The sequence below is a fragment of the Dasypus novemcinctus genome, chromosome 8 (assembly GCF_030445035.2).
Source record: "Dasypus novemcinctus isolate mDasNov1 chromosome 8, mDasNov1.1.hap2, whole genome shotgun sequence".
Lineage (NCBI taxonomy): Eukaryota > Metazoa > Chordata > Mammalia > Cingulata > Dasypodidae > Dasypus > Dasypus novemcinctus.
Window position 1 is genome coordinate 12,124,652 of NC_080680.1, and position 15,748 is coordinate 12,140,399.

At 40.8% G+C, this 15,748-nt stretch overlaps 1 protein-coding gene across 5 annotated transcripts in view; it reads left to right on the forward strand.

The window, feature by feature from the left end:
• CDK20 (cyclin dependent kinase 20) overlaps positions 1-15,748 on the forward strand; it is a 68,953-nt gene that overhangs the window by 35,429 nt on the left and 17,776 nt on the right. For all 5 annotated transcript variants that reach the window (XR_009186729.2, XM_058301446.2, XM_058301447.2 and 2 more), the window contains exon 11: positions 8,154-8,363. Coding sequence is in view for 4 of the 5 variants with exons in the window: in XM_058301446.2 (XP_058157429.1) it covers positions 8,154-8,363 (210 nt within the window). In the remaining variant the exon portion in view is untranslated. The remainder of the gene's footprint in view (positions 1-8,153; positions 8,364-15,748) is intronic.

Consider the following 15,748-nt stretch of genomic DNA (forward strand, 5'->3'; position numbering starts at 1 on the left):
TAGGCACCCTGCTGCTCTAGGCCTAGTTGAGATCTCAGGCACACAGTTTCATAAGCATAGTCATCAGTATCAAGGGCCCTTCATTGGACCATCCTTCTTCACTGATCTTTGCCGCTGCACTTGAAGGATTGTTGCTGTTCTACTGGGGAATGTGACAGAGTTCCCCAGAATGGGAACCAGCACTCCTTCAGTTGTCTTGTGAAATTCTACCCACTATGTCAATACCCAGCAAACACCTGAAACATATCTATATACCTTATATGCATGCCCTGGAGAACTCCCTCCCACCCATGCATCCCCCATCAATGACATCCCACATCAGTGCTGCTCCCCTGCCATAGCTGAACCCCTCTGTGATCCAAAACTTCTTAAAAAATGAAGTCTAATATATTGCCAAATTCAATTAATAGGAAAATGAAATAGTAATGATAGATTTAAAGATTCGAAATAGAGTACATAAATTAGAAAAACTAAAGTTAAATAAAAAATAATTTAGGGTATTAAAAAATGAAAAATACAGTAAAAAATTTTTTTTGACATTTTACCTTTCATCACTGTAATAGGTGTTGCCCTATATATATAGTGACAAGGCAATCTTTTTCATTTTTTTCTCAGTGTCTACATCCTTTTTTAAAATTTTTAAATTATGTCTTTAAATTTTTTTTAGGTCACAGTAAAAAAACAAATATAGGGGACTCCCATATACCCAGCATCAAACCCTTTTCCCCCTTCCCCAGCAATGATCCTTTTACGTGTGGATATTACATTTGCTGCAACTGATGTACAGATACTGAAACATAGCTACTAACCATGGTCCCACTATGGTTTACATTATGGTTTACATTTTAGACTGTATACTTTTATAAATTTTTGGTTAAATTTTGGTTTACATTATTGTTTACATTTTAGACTATACAGTTTTATAAATTTTTGGTGAAATTTAACATGGCCTGTATCCATCATTGCAGGATCATGCAGAACACTTCCATTGCCCCCCAGTTACCCCCTCTTCTATCTATTCTATTCCTCTCTTCCACTCCCCTCAGGACCCACAGCGACAAGCTTTACTGCTTGGAGGACAAGATTCATAGAAACTTGCAACAATGCTGAGGGCTTGACACACTACTCTGTCCTTCCAGGCATAGGGATACTATTGAGTTGAACTTTGCAGGCTTGAGGGGGGCTTGGGTTGGGAGGATGGGTTAGATGGTCCAAGGAATTGGGGGCAGGGCTGGGGGGGAGCAGGTGAACACAGGAGATTATCAGGTATTGGTTGAAACTATAATGTTGAGAAAACTCCTTAGAAAATATAATCAGGAAAGGTTACTGGTTTAAGGTGTTTAACGGGGGGCATCTGGCACAGGGTGCACCTGGGGCAGGCTTCTAGGGAGTGTGTGGGTGCTCATCATGTCGTAGTATGTTATATAAGTGGGTAGAGACCCATACAATGAGCAGGAAGATGTTGTACCCCATCCTGGGGAGGCCTGATGTTCTCAAACAGAGGGGAGGGAGTCTCATTCTTCATTACTTTTGCTGGAAGTGAACTCTGCTTCTAATAAGTGACAAATTTGTTTTAAGTGAACTTAGAGTAAGGTAGGGGGGAAGGCCCTCATCAGGGATTCAGGAGACCTGTCTGAGATCAAATCCCTGCCCTGCTCTAATTGCCTGTGGGATAGTTTCTCCTCTGGGTTTCTGACATTGTCTGTAAACAGGACATCTTGGCTTTCTCAGCAACTTCTGAGCTGTGGCCTGTGGAGCTTCTTTCTCAGTCCATGTAAGAAAGCAAGCTAACAGAGGAACCATATTCTTCATACTTTCGTCCTAGCTTTGGGCTTACTGCTCTGCCACAACTCTGTATTAAAATCCATGAAAGAGAGAATGGATGTGAGCTAATGGGTTTGGTGATAGGGATGTGCTTCAAATAGGGTTGACTCTAACTAAGAGCATCTAGTGGCTGCCGTTGCTTGAATAAATCTCCGACAGTCCTTGCCTGGCTGCAGCCCAGTATTCCAGACAGAACCAGATAATTTTAGGAATTCAAGAACCAAAATAGGAATTTGGAAAGGCAGAAAAGGTAGGGGCATAGTAGTTTTGGAATGAATTGTGATTAGTTACATTTTGTTTTTTTAATCATGGAAGTGACACATGAGTAAGGGTTTTATAAAAAAGGAAAAATAGGGCTAAAAGATGTTCTGCAAAAAGTAAAGAAATCTCCTCTCCTATTTTGTAAGGTTCTTTTCCCTAGAGGTAACTGCTTTTTATCATGTCTGATTTTAGTTTTTGTGGTGGCTATCAACTTAATAAAATTTTTATACTTAACTGGTATTTTTATACTGTTTCTTGATCTGTATGATTTAGAGAGTACTTACTGACTATCTGCGTAATGGAAATGTTTTTAATTTCCAGGAAACTTTTCATATTCTCTAATTGCTTTTTTTGTGTTTAAAGGATCCAGATGTATTTTGCATTATTTCTCTTTCATCTATGGTCAGTTTTTCCATTGGTTGTCATGATTTTTCTCTTTCACACACTTTTCCTCAAACACATGACAATGCTTAAGTTTATGATTTTGAACGAAGGTCTGTGATGATTGGGGTAGGTAACTGATTTGTGTTTCCTTTGCAATTGTGTTGTCCTGTTTGTTCGTTTGTTTGTTTGTTTTCAGCAGGCATCTTCTGAAAGAGAAACCCATGTGCAAGCTATGGACTTGTGACTACAGGCAGGCTTAGATGTTGGAGCTCTTGGGTTGGAAGATGACCTCCAGGCTGGGGCCTTCCATAGTTGCCAAAACAAAAAGGTCTTTACTCTTAAACAGTGAGAGTGCTTTGGTATAGATGTTTTAGTTTCCTGGCTGATAAAACAAACACCATGCAATGGATTGGCTGGGAATTTATTGGCTCACAGTTTTAAGGCTAGGAGAAGTTAGGAATTGAGGCATCAGCAAGGGGATGCTTTCTGCCTGAAGGCTGTGGCGTTCTGAGGCTGGCTGCTGGCAGTCTTTGGTCCTTGACTTTTCTGTCTCGTGGTTATTGATGCATATACGATGTCTTTCCTCTCTCCTCTGGGTTCATCTGACTTCCTGCTTCTTACTGTGGCCTTCACTCTGTAGCCTTCTCTGTAACTCCTCTAGTAATGGGATTAAGACTTGATTCAGTTAACTGCATCTTAACTAAAAATAACCTCACTAAAAGGTCCTGTTTACAATGGATTCACACTCTCAGAAATGGATTAAGATTAAGAGCGTGTTTTTTCTGAGGTACATAACTCAATCCCTCAGCAGGGGTGAGCAAACGTTTCTGTAGAGGGCCAAATAGTATATATTTTAGGCCTTGTTCACCACATGGTCTCTGCTGTAGCTCCCCAGGAGTCATAGACAAATATAAGTGAATGAGAATGACTGTGTTCCAATAAAACTTTATTTAAGGACACCGAAATGTACATTTCATTTAATTTTCACCTATCATGATATATTATTCTTCTTTTGATATTTTTAAGGCTAAAATACAAAATTACAACCAAAAAAAAAAAGTAGGCAGTGGGCTGATTTTGGCTACAGGCCATTGTTGCTGAGCCCTATTCTGAGTATTCCATCCTTTCCAATTTGGACTATTTCAGAGTGCCAGAGGCCCTTCCATGCCAGTTCTGTTTGGCTTCCCAACCTTAATACTGACCGTGTTGCTGTGCTTTGTGTATATTGTTTAACTCTCACAGGCACCCTATGAGGTAGGCAGAGTATTACCATCTTTATTTTTCACCTGAGAAAACTGAAGTACAAGAAGTTTAAGTAACTTGCCCAAGAGTTAGACCCAGGCAGTGTGGCTTCAGAAACATCATATGGTTACTGCGTTACTTGGTATTTCCTATTTGAGTGGCAAAGACTCCTTGATATTATTCTTCCGTGGACTTTGCTTTAAATAAGTTCATTTGTTTCCAATCATGTATAGTTCCTCTTTTGTGCTTTCTGGGCTTGCTGTCTTGTTTTAGAGGGCTTATTTTAGCTCAAGTCGAAGTACTTATTTTTCTTATTTTTTAAAGTAATATTTTGGTTTTTTCATTTTTGATCTTTAATTAATCAAGAGTTTATTTTTGTATCTGATGGGACATGTAGGGGTTTGGCTATATTTTCTTCCAGCTAGATGTCCAATTGTCCTAACATTGTTTACTGAACAAATCATCTTTACTCATTTATAATGCAGCCTATTTTATATATCAAATTCCCATTTATGTTTGGACCTGTGTTTGAACTCTCTTTTCTGTTTTATTTGTCTGAATGGCTATCGTGTTGTTATCATATCATTTTTGAAGCAAAAAAAAGACTTTATAAAAGTTTCAAATATGGGATAGGGCTGGCCATATTTTACAATTAATTTTTCAAATTTTTCTCATAGTCTTTAATAGTCATTCTTCCATATGAACTTTGAAATCTTTTTTTTTTTTTTTTGAGGTCTTAAATCAAATTGGAATTCTGATTATGATGTATTACACTGTGGAAATGGTTGACATTCTTTAATGTATTAAATATTCCCATTGAGAAACATGGTCTGAATTTTTTTTAACCTTTCTGTTGTTTTTTTTAACAAATTAATTTTATTGATACATATTAATAAAGCATACAGTCCATCCAAAGTGTACACTCAAAGGTAGTTGTCAGCCTTTATTTTACATTGATTAGTAAAGTTGTGAATACTCCTTATACTCCTTTTGTTAAATTTCTTCCTAGCTTTTTACATTTTCTTTGCTGTTGTGATTGGGATACTTTTCTATTTCTTTTTCTGTCTTTATATCCTGAGTATGAAGAAGAACTACTTACTTTTTATTTGTGTCACGTATTACCCAGTTGAAGGAAGTCTCTAATAATAGTATTTTAGGGCTCAACACTTATAGTCATATCACCTACCTATAATAATTTCATCAGATATTTTCTGACTTTTAAAAAAATTTTTCATTCCTTACTCCATTAGCTAGAATTTCCAGATGAATTGTGTTGATTAATAGTGGTGGACCATCCTATCTTGTTTCTGATTCTTCTATAGGTATAACTTTAGTTCTTTCTTTTGAATTTGATATTTGCTTCTTGTGTCTGGTAAATATTACCTATTATAAAGGTGTCTTATGTTACTTGGAGATTTTTTAAAATCAGTAATGACTGCTAAAATTTGACAATATTTGTCAATACTTTTTTGGCATATTGATTATTTTCTATGACTTCTCAGTTTTAATTTGAAAATATAATAATTTATTTGAACTATCTTTGTATTTGTGGATAAACCTTGATAAATCATAACATATAATTCTTTTACCATATTGCTGGGTTGTGAATAATAATATTTTAAAAGTTTCATCTCTATTCATAAGTAAAATTTGTCTATATTTTTGTTGCTACTTTCACATAACACATCAGAGAGCTTTCTAACATTTTCTATAATCTGAAATAATAAAAAAATAGTGTAGAAATGATATTTTTCTTAAAAGATGGATCAAGTTCACTTGTAGATTATCTGGACCTTTTGTCTCTCTTTTATGATTGATTTTTACCAACCTTTTTGAATTTCTTATATAACTTCTTTTTGCCCCAAGTTTTTTTTTTAACCTGTTCTTGAATCAAGTTTGAATCATTTATATTTTGCTAGAAAATTATCATTTCTTCTAAATTTCTAAATGTATTGCCTTAAAATTGTCTGGTTTTGGCTATGATGTTTTTTCATCTTATGTTCATCTATGGCATAGTCCTCATTCTAACTAGTATACCATTCTTTTCATGTACCTTTGGATTCACTTTGCTGAAAATATATTTAACACCCTTGGTCTAGATTCATGAATAAACTTTAAAAATATTCATTTGTAAAATTCATTACAATTTTTTTAAGAAATTAACAAAGCAGAATTTTGCAGTCATCTTATAGTTGAATAATACATTGGAATGTTGCTACATTATACTTGTACATAGTTTAAGAGGTAAGGTTCTAACAGGATTGATTTATAAACCCATAGTGTCCCACCCCTATTTCAATCCCAGAGGAAACCACATTCCCAATATTAGGGAATAATTAGGCATTGAATGATCAGGTATCTATTGATTTCTGTGGAAATCTAAAATAAGTAAAAATAAATAATTGTTAATAATAGTCTGTGCTTTTAAAATCTGCTTAGTTTTCTATGTACTTACAATATTTAATTCTGTTTTTTTCACATTATCTGTACTGATTTCTTTTTAAAATATTTATTTATCCTCCCCCTTGTTGTTGTGCTCACTGTCTGCTCTCTATGTCTGTTCATTGTGGGCTCTCTTTGTTTGCTCATCTTTATTTTAGGAGGCACCAGGAACCGAACCCAGGACCATGTGGGAGGGAGGCACCCAATCTCTTGAGCCACATTTGCTCCCCGCTTGTGTCTCCTCATCTTGTCCCCTTGTTGCGTTATCTCTTTGTGTCATTTTGCCATGCCAGCCCATTGTATCAGCTCCCTGTCCTGCTTGTCTTCTTTAGGAGGCACTGGAAACTAAACCCGAAACCTCCCGTGTGGTAGGCAGGTGTCCAACTGCTTGAACCACATCCGCTTCCCTATACTGATTTATTACCTGGTCTTCCATGCTATGTTTTATTCTCTGACTCCTGGAGAATTCAAGGGCTTGAGTCTGTCTTTACTAGCATCCAAGTATCCAGTACCACCTGAAGAAACGACTCTGTCCCACGTCCTAACATCCCTTATCTTTCATGGCATGCCATTCCCATACTCAGCCTCAGCTCACACTTGGAGCCAGGCGACCAGTGTCAGTGATTTGATGAGTATGTTTCAGCATCTCTGTTTCACTGGCTGCTGCTTTTCCATTCTTTTATTTTAAAAGATTTCTTTTATTTATTTCTCCTTCCCCTATTGCTGCCCTACCTCCTTGTTTGTGCTCATTGTGCACTCTCTGCTCGTCTTCTCTGTAGGAACTGAACCTGGGACCTCCCATGTGGGAGAGAAGCGCTCAGTCACCTCCACTCCCTTCGCTTTTCCCTTCTTAAGCACAGAAAGGAGGTGCTGCTTTTGCCCACTTCAACACCACTAGCCACTTAGGAATATTCTCCATCTCTCTTAGAGTTACTTGCCCTCTACCCAGTCACTGGTACCAAGTTCTATATGAGTGATAGTCATTTCGGCTGTTGAAGCAACAGGTAACAACCGAGGTGGGTAAAATGAAACTAATGGTAGAATACTGCAATATCGTGATTGGAAAAAGAGATCTAGGGAACATGATAAAAATGATAAAAATATAGAAAAGACATCCTAACGACCGAAATTTGGAAAGAAACATAGCTGTAGCAGCGCTGACAAACTGAGAAGCACAGGTAGTAAGCAAGCCCCCTAATGTTCTGTCTCAGTGCACTCTGCGTTCAGCGGCACCCAGGCTCTTTATCTTTCCATAATTTTTAAAATCCCAGGACAGAGCATTGACTTGACCCAGCTTGCCCTTGCCAGGTGTTTTCATCTGGATCAGTGGCCTGCGACTGGCCATCGGCCTTTGCCAGGGCTGGCACGTGGCAGGCCAGCTGGAGCCGTACCCAGAGAAGGCGAGTTGCTCTAAGCAGGGCAGCCACCGTGTCTGTAACAGAAACTATATTGATGGACATCTACAAGCTTCAGTTGCCCCTTTTAAAAGTGAGGTGATACACTTGACAATTCTTAGTAGACTGAAAGCAGGGGGCAGCAGCTGGCAGCCTGGGCTCCTGAGCATGGTGTGTCACGGGTGTATCTGGCCTCTCACTCCAGCTTATGCCCTCCCTTCTCCTCCTCTTCGCTCTTCGGTAGAGCCGTAGGTAACTGCGCAAAGTGCTGCCAACACACCGAGCTGTTATGTGCACTGAGCCTTTGCTCCCTCCCCACTCATGGTGAATGCTGCTCAACCTCAAGAAGTCTCTCTGGACACCCAAGCTAAATTTCTGCTCCCCTATGTCGGACACACCTTGCCTTCCTCTACTGTGAAACGCTCACTGTTGGGGTTCTGTAGATTCTGAAAGGGTAGGCATCATGTCCTTTTCACCTGTGCATCCCCCGCATACACAGAGGAGGCACAAATAAATGTGTGTTGGTTGAATGAATGAAAGTAATGTATGTGTATGAAATAGCAGGATCCAGATATAAGTTGTGTTATTAATTTTATTGCTGCCCAGGGCACTGAGATCTGGTCCAGTCCTCTACAGCCTGCCCCCCTGGTGAATTTGGTGGCCTACCCTCGGCAGCAGCTGGTTGTCACCGTGGATGATCGGGGGCTGATCAAAGTGTGGAAAGCAGAGGATGGGCAGGAATGGGCTTCCTTCTCCCTTCCAAGGTACTCGTCTGCCCTGGAAGCCTGCGATCACCCAGACGGCCCCTTCCTGCTGGTAAGTGGTGCGTGGCCTCAGGAGCCCCTGCAGGTCCCGGCCGTCTCTGGGCCCATGGCCACCACGATGGGTAGGGCCTTTGGCCTGGCCCCTACGTGGCAGACTGAGTGACCGTGCCGTTCTCCTACTCCGAGTTCTTCCCTGGCCTCTCCTAGCCTTCCGTGCAGAATGCAGATGCCTTGCCTGGCATACAAGCACTAGCGTGCTGGGCGGCAGCCTGCCTCTTCAGTCTCATCTCCAGCAGCCTCTCCCTCTCCTTCCCAGTGAGATCCAGCTCTCTGGACTACCCAGTGTTTATGTTCACCTGCTTTCCTGTCTCCTGGCCTTTCTTTGCTCATATTCTTTCTTCTACCTATAATTTCCTCTCTCGACTGCATTCTTACCTTTTTTTTTTTAAAACCATATTCCAAATCCTGGCTAAGGCCCAGCTGAGGAAAACATTAGGCATATATGACAACATCTGAGCATTTGCCCAAGTTAGTGAAGGCTTTCAGTTTGCAAGACATTTAATTAGAGATGATTCTTAGGCGCTAGAGAATGCTTGACCAGGGAGAGTTGCAGTGGAAGTGGGGTTTAAGGTGATAAATCTAGAAAGTGGTTCCCAATCAGAAATAGTACCATCTACCTGTGGTAGAAGGGGACATTTGAAATGTATAGACAAATAAAAAGATAGGAGACATCTAGGAATAACTGAACATTTAAACAAAATTAACTCTGTAAAGGAGAGGAACTAAACTCAGCAAACAAAAAAAGTAACACCTAATGAAAGAGATGGAAGTAAGTATAATTAATATCTCCAGGGAGATTTGAGAATATATGGTACAGACGAAGATGAAACAGAGATGCTTCTCTTCTATAATGGCAGACCATGTAATTCACACTATTTGTCTGTGAAGGACAACTAGAAAAGTTGGACTGTATACATATATATCTGTGTGTGTGTGCGTATGTATAAAATTTACTTAATAACATGGAGAGCTAAAAAGAGAGTGGGCCAAAATTCAGAGATGGCAGAAATCAAAGTGGTGCACCCACCATTTGGGGCTATTTTTGCCCTAGAGATATTTACTCAAAGGCAGCTAAGAAACTAAACAGACCTTTGACAGCTTAGGAGACAAAAGTTGGAATGAAGGACCCACCAAGGATGGGAGCCCAGTAAATCCTCCTGCATTGGGTGGAATTCCTGAGTGTTGCAACTGAAAAGTAAGGGTGAACTAAAATTAAAATAGTCCTTCACAACTTAAGCTTAGTACCCCCAGGCACCTGGTGGAAGTAAGTGGAAAATCCGTTTGGAGAACAAAAACATCACCCTAGGTCTCATTATTTCTGTTTTTCAGATATGATAGTCATCACACACTCAGAAATAATTAAGCACATGAGGAGACGAGATGATGTGAAGTAGAACTGGCAAGATCAATAGACAATTTAAAGAGAGCACAGGGGCTTCAGATGCACAGCTATTGGACACAGACATTAAAACACCTATGGTTACTATGTTCAGAAAGAGAAATTTTAGCAGAGAACTTAAACCTAAAAAAATGATGTAGCATCTTTGGGAACTATCCAAATAGATACCCCCGAATAGAAAAGTTCAGTTACAGAAGTTAAGAACTCAGTGGATGGATTTCATAGCATGCTGGACACTTGAATCACATAGTGACAGGGCCAGGACAAGAGGAGCTCAGGGGCCATCAGCAATATTCTATTTCTTGACTTGGGTGGTAACTCTCTAGAATGAACCACAGATAAACCAGGAGTGGTGGGTGCAGAAGAGGAGGTAAGAGGGAAGACACAAAGTCTGTTTAATCAGCTGAGCTCAGGGAGCTCCCAGGTAGCTAGTGGATCCTGGAGAGGAGTTTCCTTTTGCCGTCTCTGTTTGCATCTGGCAAGGGTCCGAGGACAAAGGACAGCTACTTCCCCCTGCAAAGGGAATTCCCCAGATGGCCCATATCTTCAGTCTTTATTAAACCTGAAGATGCCATTTTTCAAGTAGCAGGGAGGCTTGTGTGGGTGTGCCTAACCTGCAGGGTGCTGCCTCAGTGTACCATTGGGTGTGGAGAATCATGTTCTAAGACCTGCTAGCTTCTTCATCAGCGGGGCCCGATATGCAGCCAGCAGTTTTCACTCTAATGGCGTGTAGCATGGCACCAAAAGGAGCGGTTTGTTGCACCAGAAACCCCTGGGCACCTTACGGCCGTCTTAGTTGGTCCAGAGACTCCAGGAGGCCTGTGGGGAGGTTGTTAAAGCCTGTCTAGTGAAGGAGTGTCTGGGGCAAAATGGGAGTGCCTATCATTGCAATTTGGACAGTTTCCTGGGCCTTTAAAAGTGGGCTGACTTGTGAATAACAGCATAAATAGACTGAAGTGAAATTTGTAAATGAGGGAATGAGTTGCCTCCAGAACCCAAAGAACCTAAAAGCTGTTGAACTTTTTTTTTTTTTGTAATTTGAATGATCTTTGTTTATCTTTACAGAGCCATATACCCTTTCCCAAAACAAGGAGAGAAAGGAGAAAGGCAGAGGAAGCAGCATTCTCTGTAGTTTCGCTCAGTTGGGGGTTGAATGGCTGGCCTGGCAGCTAGGGACAGTGGCCCCCTCCTGTTGCTCAGCTGGCTGCAGCAGCCTTTTTTTTTTTTTAGATGTATTTTATGTATTTCTCTCCCATTCCCCCCACGCCCGCCAGTTATCTGCTCTCTGTGTCCATTCGCTGTGTGTTCTTCTGCGTCCACTTGCATTCTTGTCAGCGGCACTAGGAAACTGTGCATCTTCCCTGCTGCATCATCTTGCCGTGTCAGCTCGCTGTGCATGCAGCACCACTCCTGGGCAGGCTGCACTCCTTCTCGTACAGGGCAGCTCTCCTTGCAGGGTGCACTCCTTGCACGTGTACTCCCCTGCACGGGGACACCCCTGCGTGGCACGGCACTCCTTGCGCACATCAGCACTATGTGTGGGCCAGCTCCACACGGGTCAGTAGGCCCGGGGTTTGAACCCGGGACTTCCTGTGTGGTAGACGAACACTCTATCATGTGAGCCAAATCCGCTTCCCTCCAGCAGGAGCCTTTTAAAGCGGAAGCTGCTCAATTAATGAGGAGGCAGTGCTTTTGAAGGCCACGGAGGTGCCAGGTATCCTCTTCATCGAATATCGATGCAAGCCTGCAGCGGCAGTCACACACCTCCACCCTCCAGTGCTGGAAGTCCTGGCCCACCCCACACGTGGGGTAAGCTTGGGTTACAGGCCACAAACTGGGTGGTGTGTTGGTCAGTTAACATCCTAGGCATTGGCAGAATTCGGCTGGGGTAATACATAAAGTTGTAAATATTTCAGTCCACATAAGATAATGCTAAACTAGACAAAATTAGGCTGATGTGATACATAAAGTTGTAAATCACCTAATTAATGTGACGAAGTTAAACAAGTGGGTTGTTAAGGACTGACAAAATCCATGTATGTAAATTAAGGAAATATGAATGGGGGCTAGTTATGAGTTAAAAATTAGCTTATAGTTATGGAATTAGAGTTATAGAAATAAGTTTCAGATTATTTGTCTCTAGTTACTTAAAAGTTAATGTACATCAAGACCATGATTACAGTGATGAGTCATTCTACATTATACTAAAAGTAAGACAACATCTAAATAGTAATTCAGTGACTATAGTTATTTGGTAATTATCCGTACTCAGTTTCACCCCTGACTCAAGTTATTTATTTTTGGTGGTTACTGAATATATTCAGGAAGGAAGGTCCTTTCTACCCTGCTCATATTATAAGTTTCTTCCCATTGACCGTCCAAGTCACATCAGCAAAGTTAGGGCCATCTTCCATGGCAGGTTCTACTTTATTGGTTTTGGGGCCTACGCTGGGAGCAGAGTAGCCCTTTAGCATATTAGTAAGCCCATATCTCTCAGTTAAAGTCCATGTTGGTCCATTTTATAGCTGTCCAAGAGGATGGTGGCTCTGGCCCTTTAAAAAGGGGCAGATGGGGACTTGAGGGGTGGGTAAAGCATTTAGGGGGCTATGCCTGGGCTCCCATGGGTGTTTTTCCCAGTAACCATGAGGATCAGAATCTTTGTTGCTATGGAGCTCTTAGGGGGCAGCAGCCGCTAAGGTGTTTTGTAGGTCCTGTTGAGCCACCTGCTTTTAGGAGTGTAGGTCTGAGCATGCCACAACGGTGACTGCTCGTCCTCACACCAGGGACCTCCTGATGGACTCCTGACCACTCTATAGAGTGGGGCCAAAGTCAAGTGGAGACACACAAGCCATGATCCCACGGTAAGAGTTGTCCCCTGAGTCCAAGCATCAGGCATGGCTTATGCAGGACTTGAGACCCGTGGTTCAATATGAGAGTCACAGACAGGTCAGACACACAGCTTGGGGCCACTTTAAAGAATGCCCCGGTGCCATGTTTCCATTCCCAAATGCCAATTATTGTAATCTCGATGTGCTAACTCTATAATAGCAGCTTGGTAGGACACAACAGCACAGTGCAAAGTGGAAAGCTAACGGGCAGGCAGCAGAGCCATTTAGCAAGCCAAGAGAAGTGGCGGTGGTGATGGTCAACGTGAAAGTCTGCTTGCTGCACCAGTGCTGCCATTGCCCTGAAGGTGCCGGACAGGTGGGATAACAACCCCTCACCCAGCTCCCTAAATTTAGCTCCCAGTTCGATACCGATAGTTCCACAGATACACCCATAGGGAATGGAAGGGTTTGTTACGCACATAATGAGGCTTTCTTGGGGAGAGCAGGACAGGCCCCCAGACAGGTTTGAGAATGGCTTGAGTGAGCAGGGAGGGGTGACTGGCCTTGGCTTTGATTGTGGTTAGGAGATGGCACAGGGTGCAGGTTCTCATAAGTGGCCAGAGTTTGTGTTGTTTGAACTTCCCAGTCAGCACCAAAGGAGAGAGCACGTAGGATTTCTTATCAGCTTGCCCAGATGTGGGGCGGGGGGGGTTGGGGGGGGCTTGAAGCCATCAATAATGATTAAAAAAAAAAAATGAAGCCGGGTTCTTTATTACAAAATGGTAAAAAATAAAATAAAATTAGTTCAAGAAAAGTCTGAAAAAGTAGGAAAAGGAACAATAAAACAGTATAAATAGAAAATCAATTGTATTTCTAAGTATATTTATATAAAAATCATTCCCATTTATGCTATATATAGTACATAGAGCAATTTCTTTATATACTAAATACAAAAATATACATTTCTCTATATACTATAATTTATATATTTCCATATTTGTGTACTGACCATGTATCCAGCAACCTTGCTAAATTCACTTATTAGTTCTAGTAGTTCTTTTTGTAGATTAGGAGAAAACTTTCATAGGTAAGTAAAGATTTCTTAGGATACAAAAAGCACTAACCATATAAGACAAAATTGATAAACTGGATTTCATCTAGTTAAAAATGTTTGTTCCTCAAAAGTCATCATTAAGAATTTTAGAAAGGCAAGCCTCAAACTGGAAGTCTTTGAAATATGTAATGTAAATATGACAAAGGACATATATCCTGAATAAATAAGGAAGTCAGTAAAAAAGAGACAACCCAATTTTTAAAATAGGCAAAGATCTGAACACTTCACAGAAGAAAATATATAAATGACTAATAGAACATGCGAAGATGCTCAAAATCATTAGTCATCAGCAAAATGCAAATTGAAATCAGTGAGAAGTATCTGGCAGCATACCATCCTGAATAGCTAAAATTAAAAATGTGTTTGCAATATTTTGGAGAATAGTCTGACAGTTTTAAATATATATATACTTACCATATGTAGCAGTTTGATTTGGTTATGAATTCCAAAAATAGATATTGGATTATGCTTGTAATCTGGTCTGTACCTGGGCATGACTGAGTTATGATTAGGGCATTGAGTCCCCACCCCTTGGTGGGTGGGGAGTCACAGATAAAAGGCATGGCAAAGGACAGAGCTGAGGGTTTCTGATGTTGGAGTTTTGATGTTGGAGTTTGATGCCTCAAGCTGGAGCCCAGGAATTCAGCACGCAGAGGAGAGAGAAGCCAGCCCCAGGAAGAAAGGGACCTTGAACCCAGAGAAAAGCAAGCTCCAGGAACGTAGGAACCCGGGAAGCCTGGACCCTCGCAGACGTCGGCAGCCATCTTGCTCCAAATAGACTTTGTTGAGGGAAGGAACTTATGCTTTATGGCCTGGTATCTGTAAGCTCCTACCCCAAATAAGTACCCTTTATTAACACTAACCAATTTCTGGTATTTTGCATCAGCACCCCTTTGGCTGACTAATATACCATATGACATAGCAATTCCTCTTTTAGGTATTGAAAACGTATTTCCATAGAAAGACTTATAAATGAATGTTTATAGGAATGTTATTAGTAATAGCCCAAACTGGAAGCAACCCAACATGCTTATCAATAGAGACTGGATTTTTAAAAAATGATCTATCCCCCAAGTGGAATACTACTCAGTGAAGAAAAGGAACAAACTAAGGATACATGTAACAACATGGATGAATATCAGAAACATCATGCTGAGCAAAAAAACAACAGAAAAACCAGACAAAAGAGTACTTACATACTGATGGTTCTGTTTATGTGAAATTCTAGTACAGGCAAGACTAATCTATAGTGTTTGAAAGCAGGTAAGTGGTGCCTAGAGATGGAGATGGATTGACTACAAAAGGACATGAACTTTTGGGGATGATGGAATTTTTCTAAAACTGGATTGTGGTTTTAGGACTAGTAAGGCTAGTCCTTCCTCCCTCATTACTCTTCTTTTTCAAGGCTTTCCCAGGTAGTCTTATGTGTTTTGTTATTCCTTATGAACTTCAAAATCAGTGTACTTCCAAGAAAAAATAAGGCATTTTCACTGAGATCATGTTCAACTTAAAATTAACATGGGAAATAAAACAAAACAAGATAAAACAAAAAAAGAGGAACAAAAATAAGTAAATAAAAAAAGACAACAAAAAATTAACATGAAGAGAATTCAATTCTTTATGAATCGAGTCAATCTATCCAAGAGTAAATGAAGTATTTCCATTGGCTCAAGTGTACTTTTATGTTCTTCAGACGTGTTTTAAAATTTTCCTCACGGAAGTTTTGCACATTTCTTAAAAAAAAATTTTTTAAAGATTTATTTTTATTTATTTCTCTCCCCTTCCCCCCTCCTCATGTTGTCTGCTCTTGTGTCCATTCACTGTGTGTGCTTCTGTGTCTGCTTCCATTCTCAGCAGCACCGGGAATCTCTGTCTCTTTTTGTTGCGTCATCTTGCTACATCAGCTCTCTGTGTGTGAGACGCCACCCCTAGGCGGGCTGCGCTTTTTTTGCACAGGGTGGCTCTCCTTGCAGGGCGCACTCCTTGCATGGGGGGCTCCACTACGCGGAGGGCGCCCCTCTGTGGCATGGCACTCG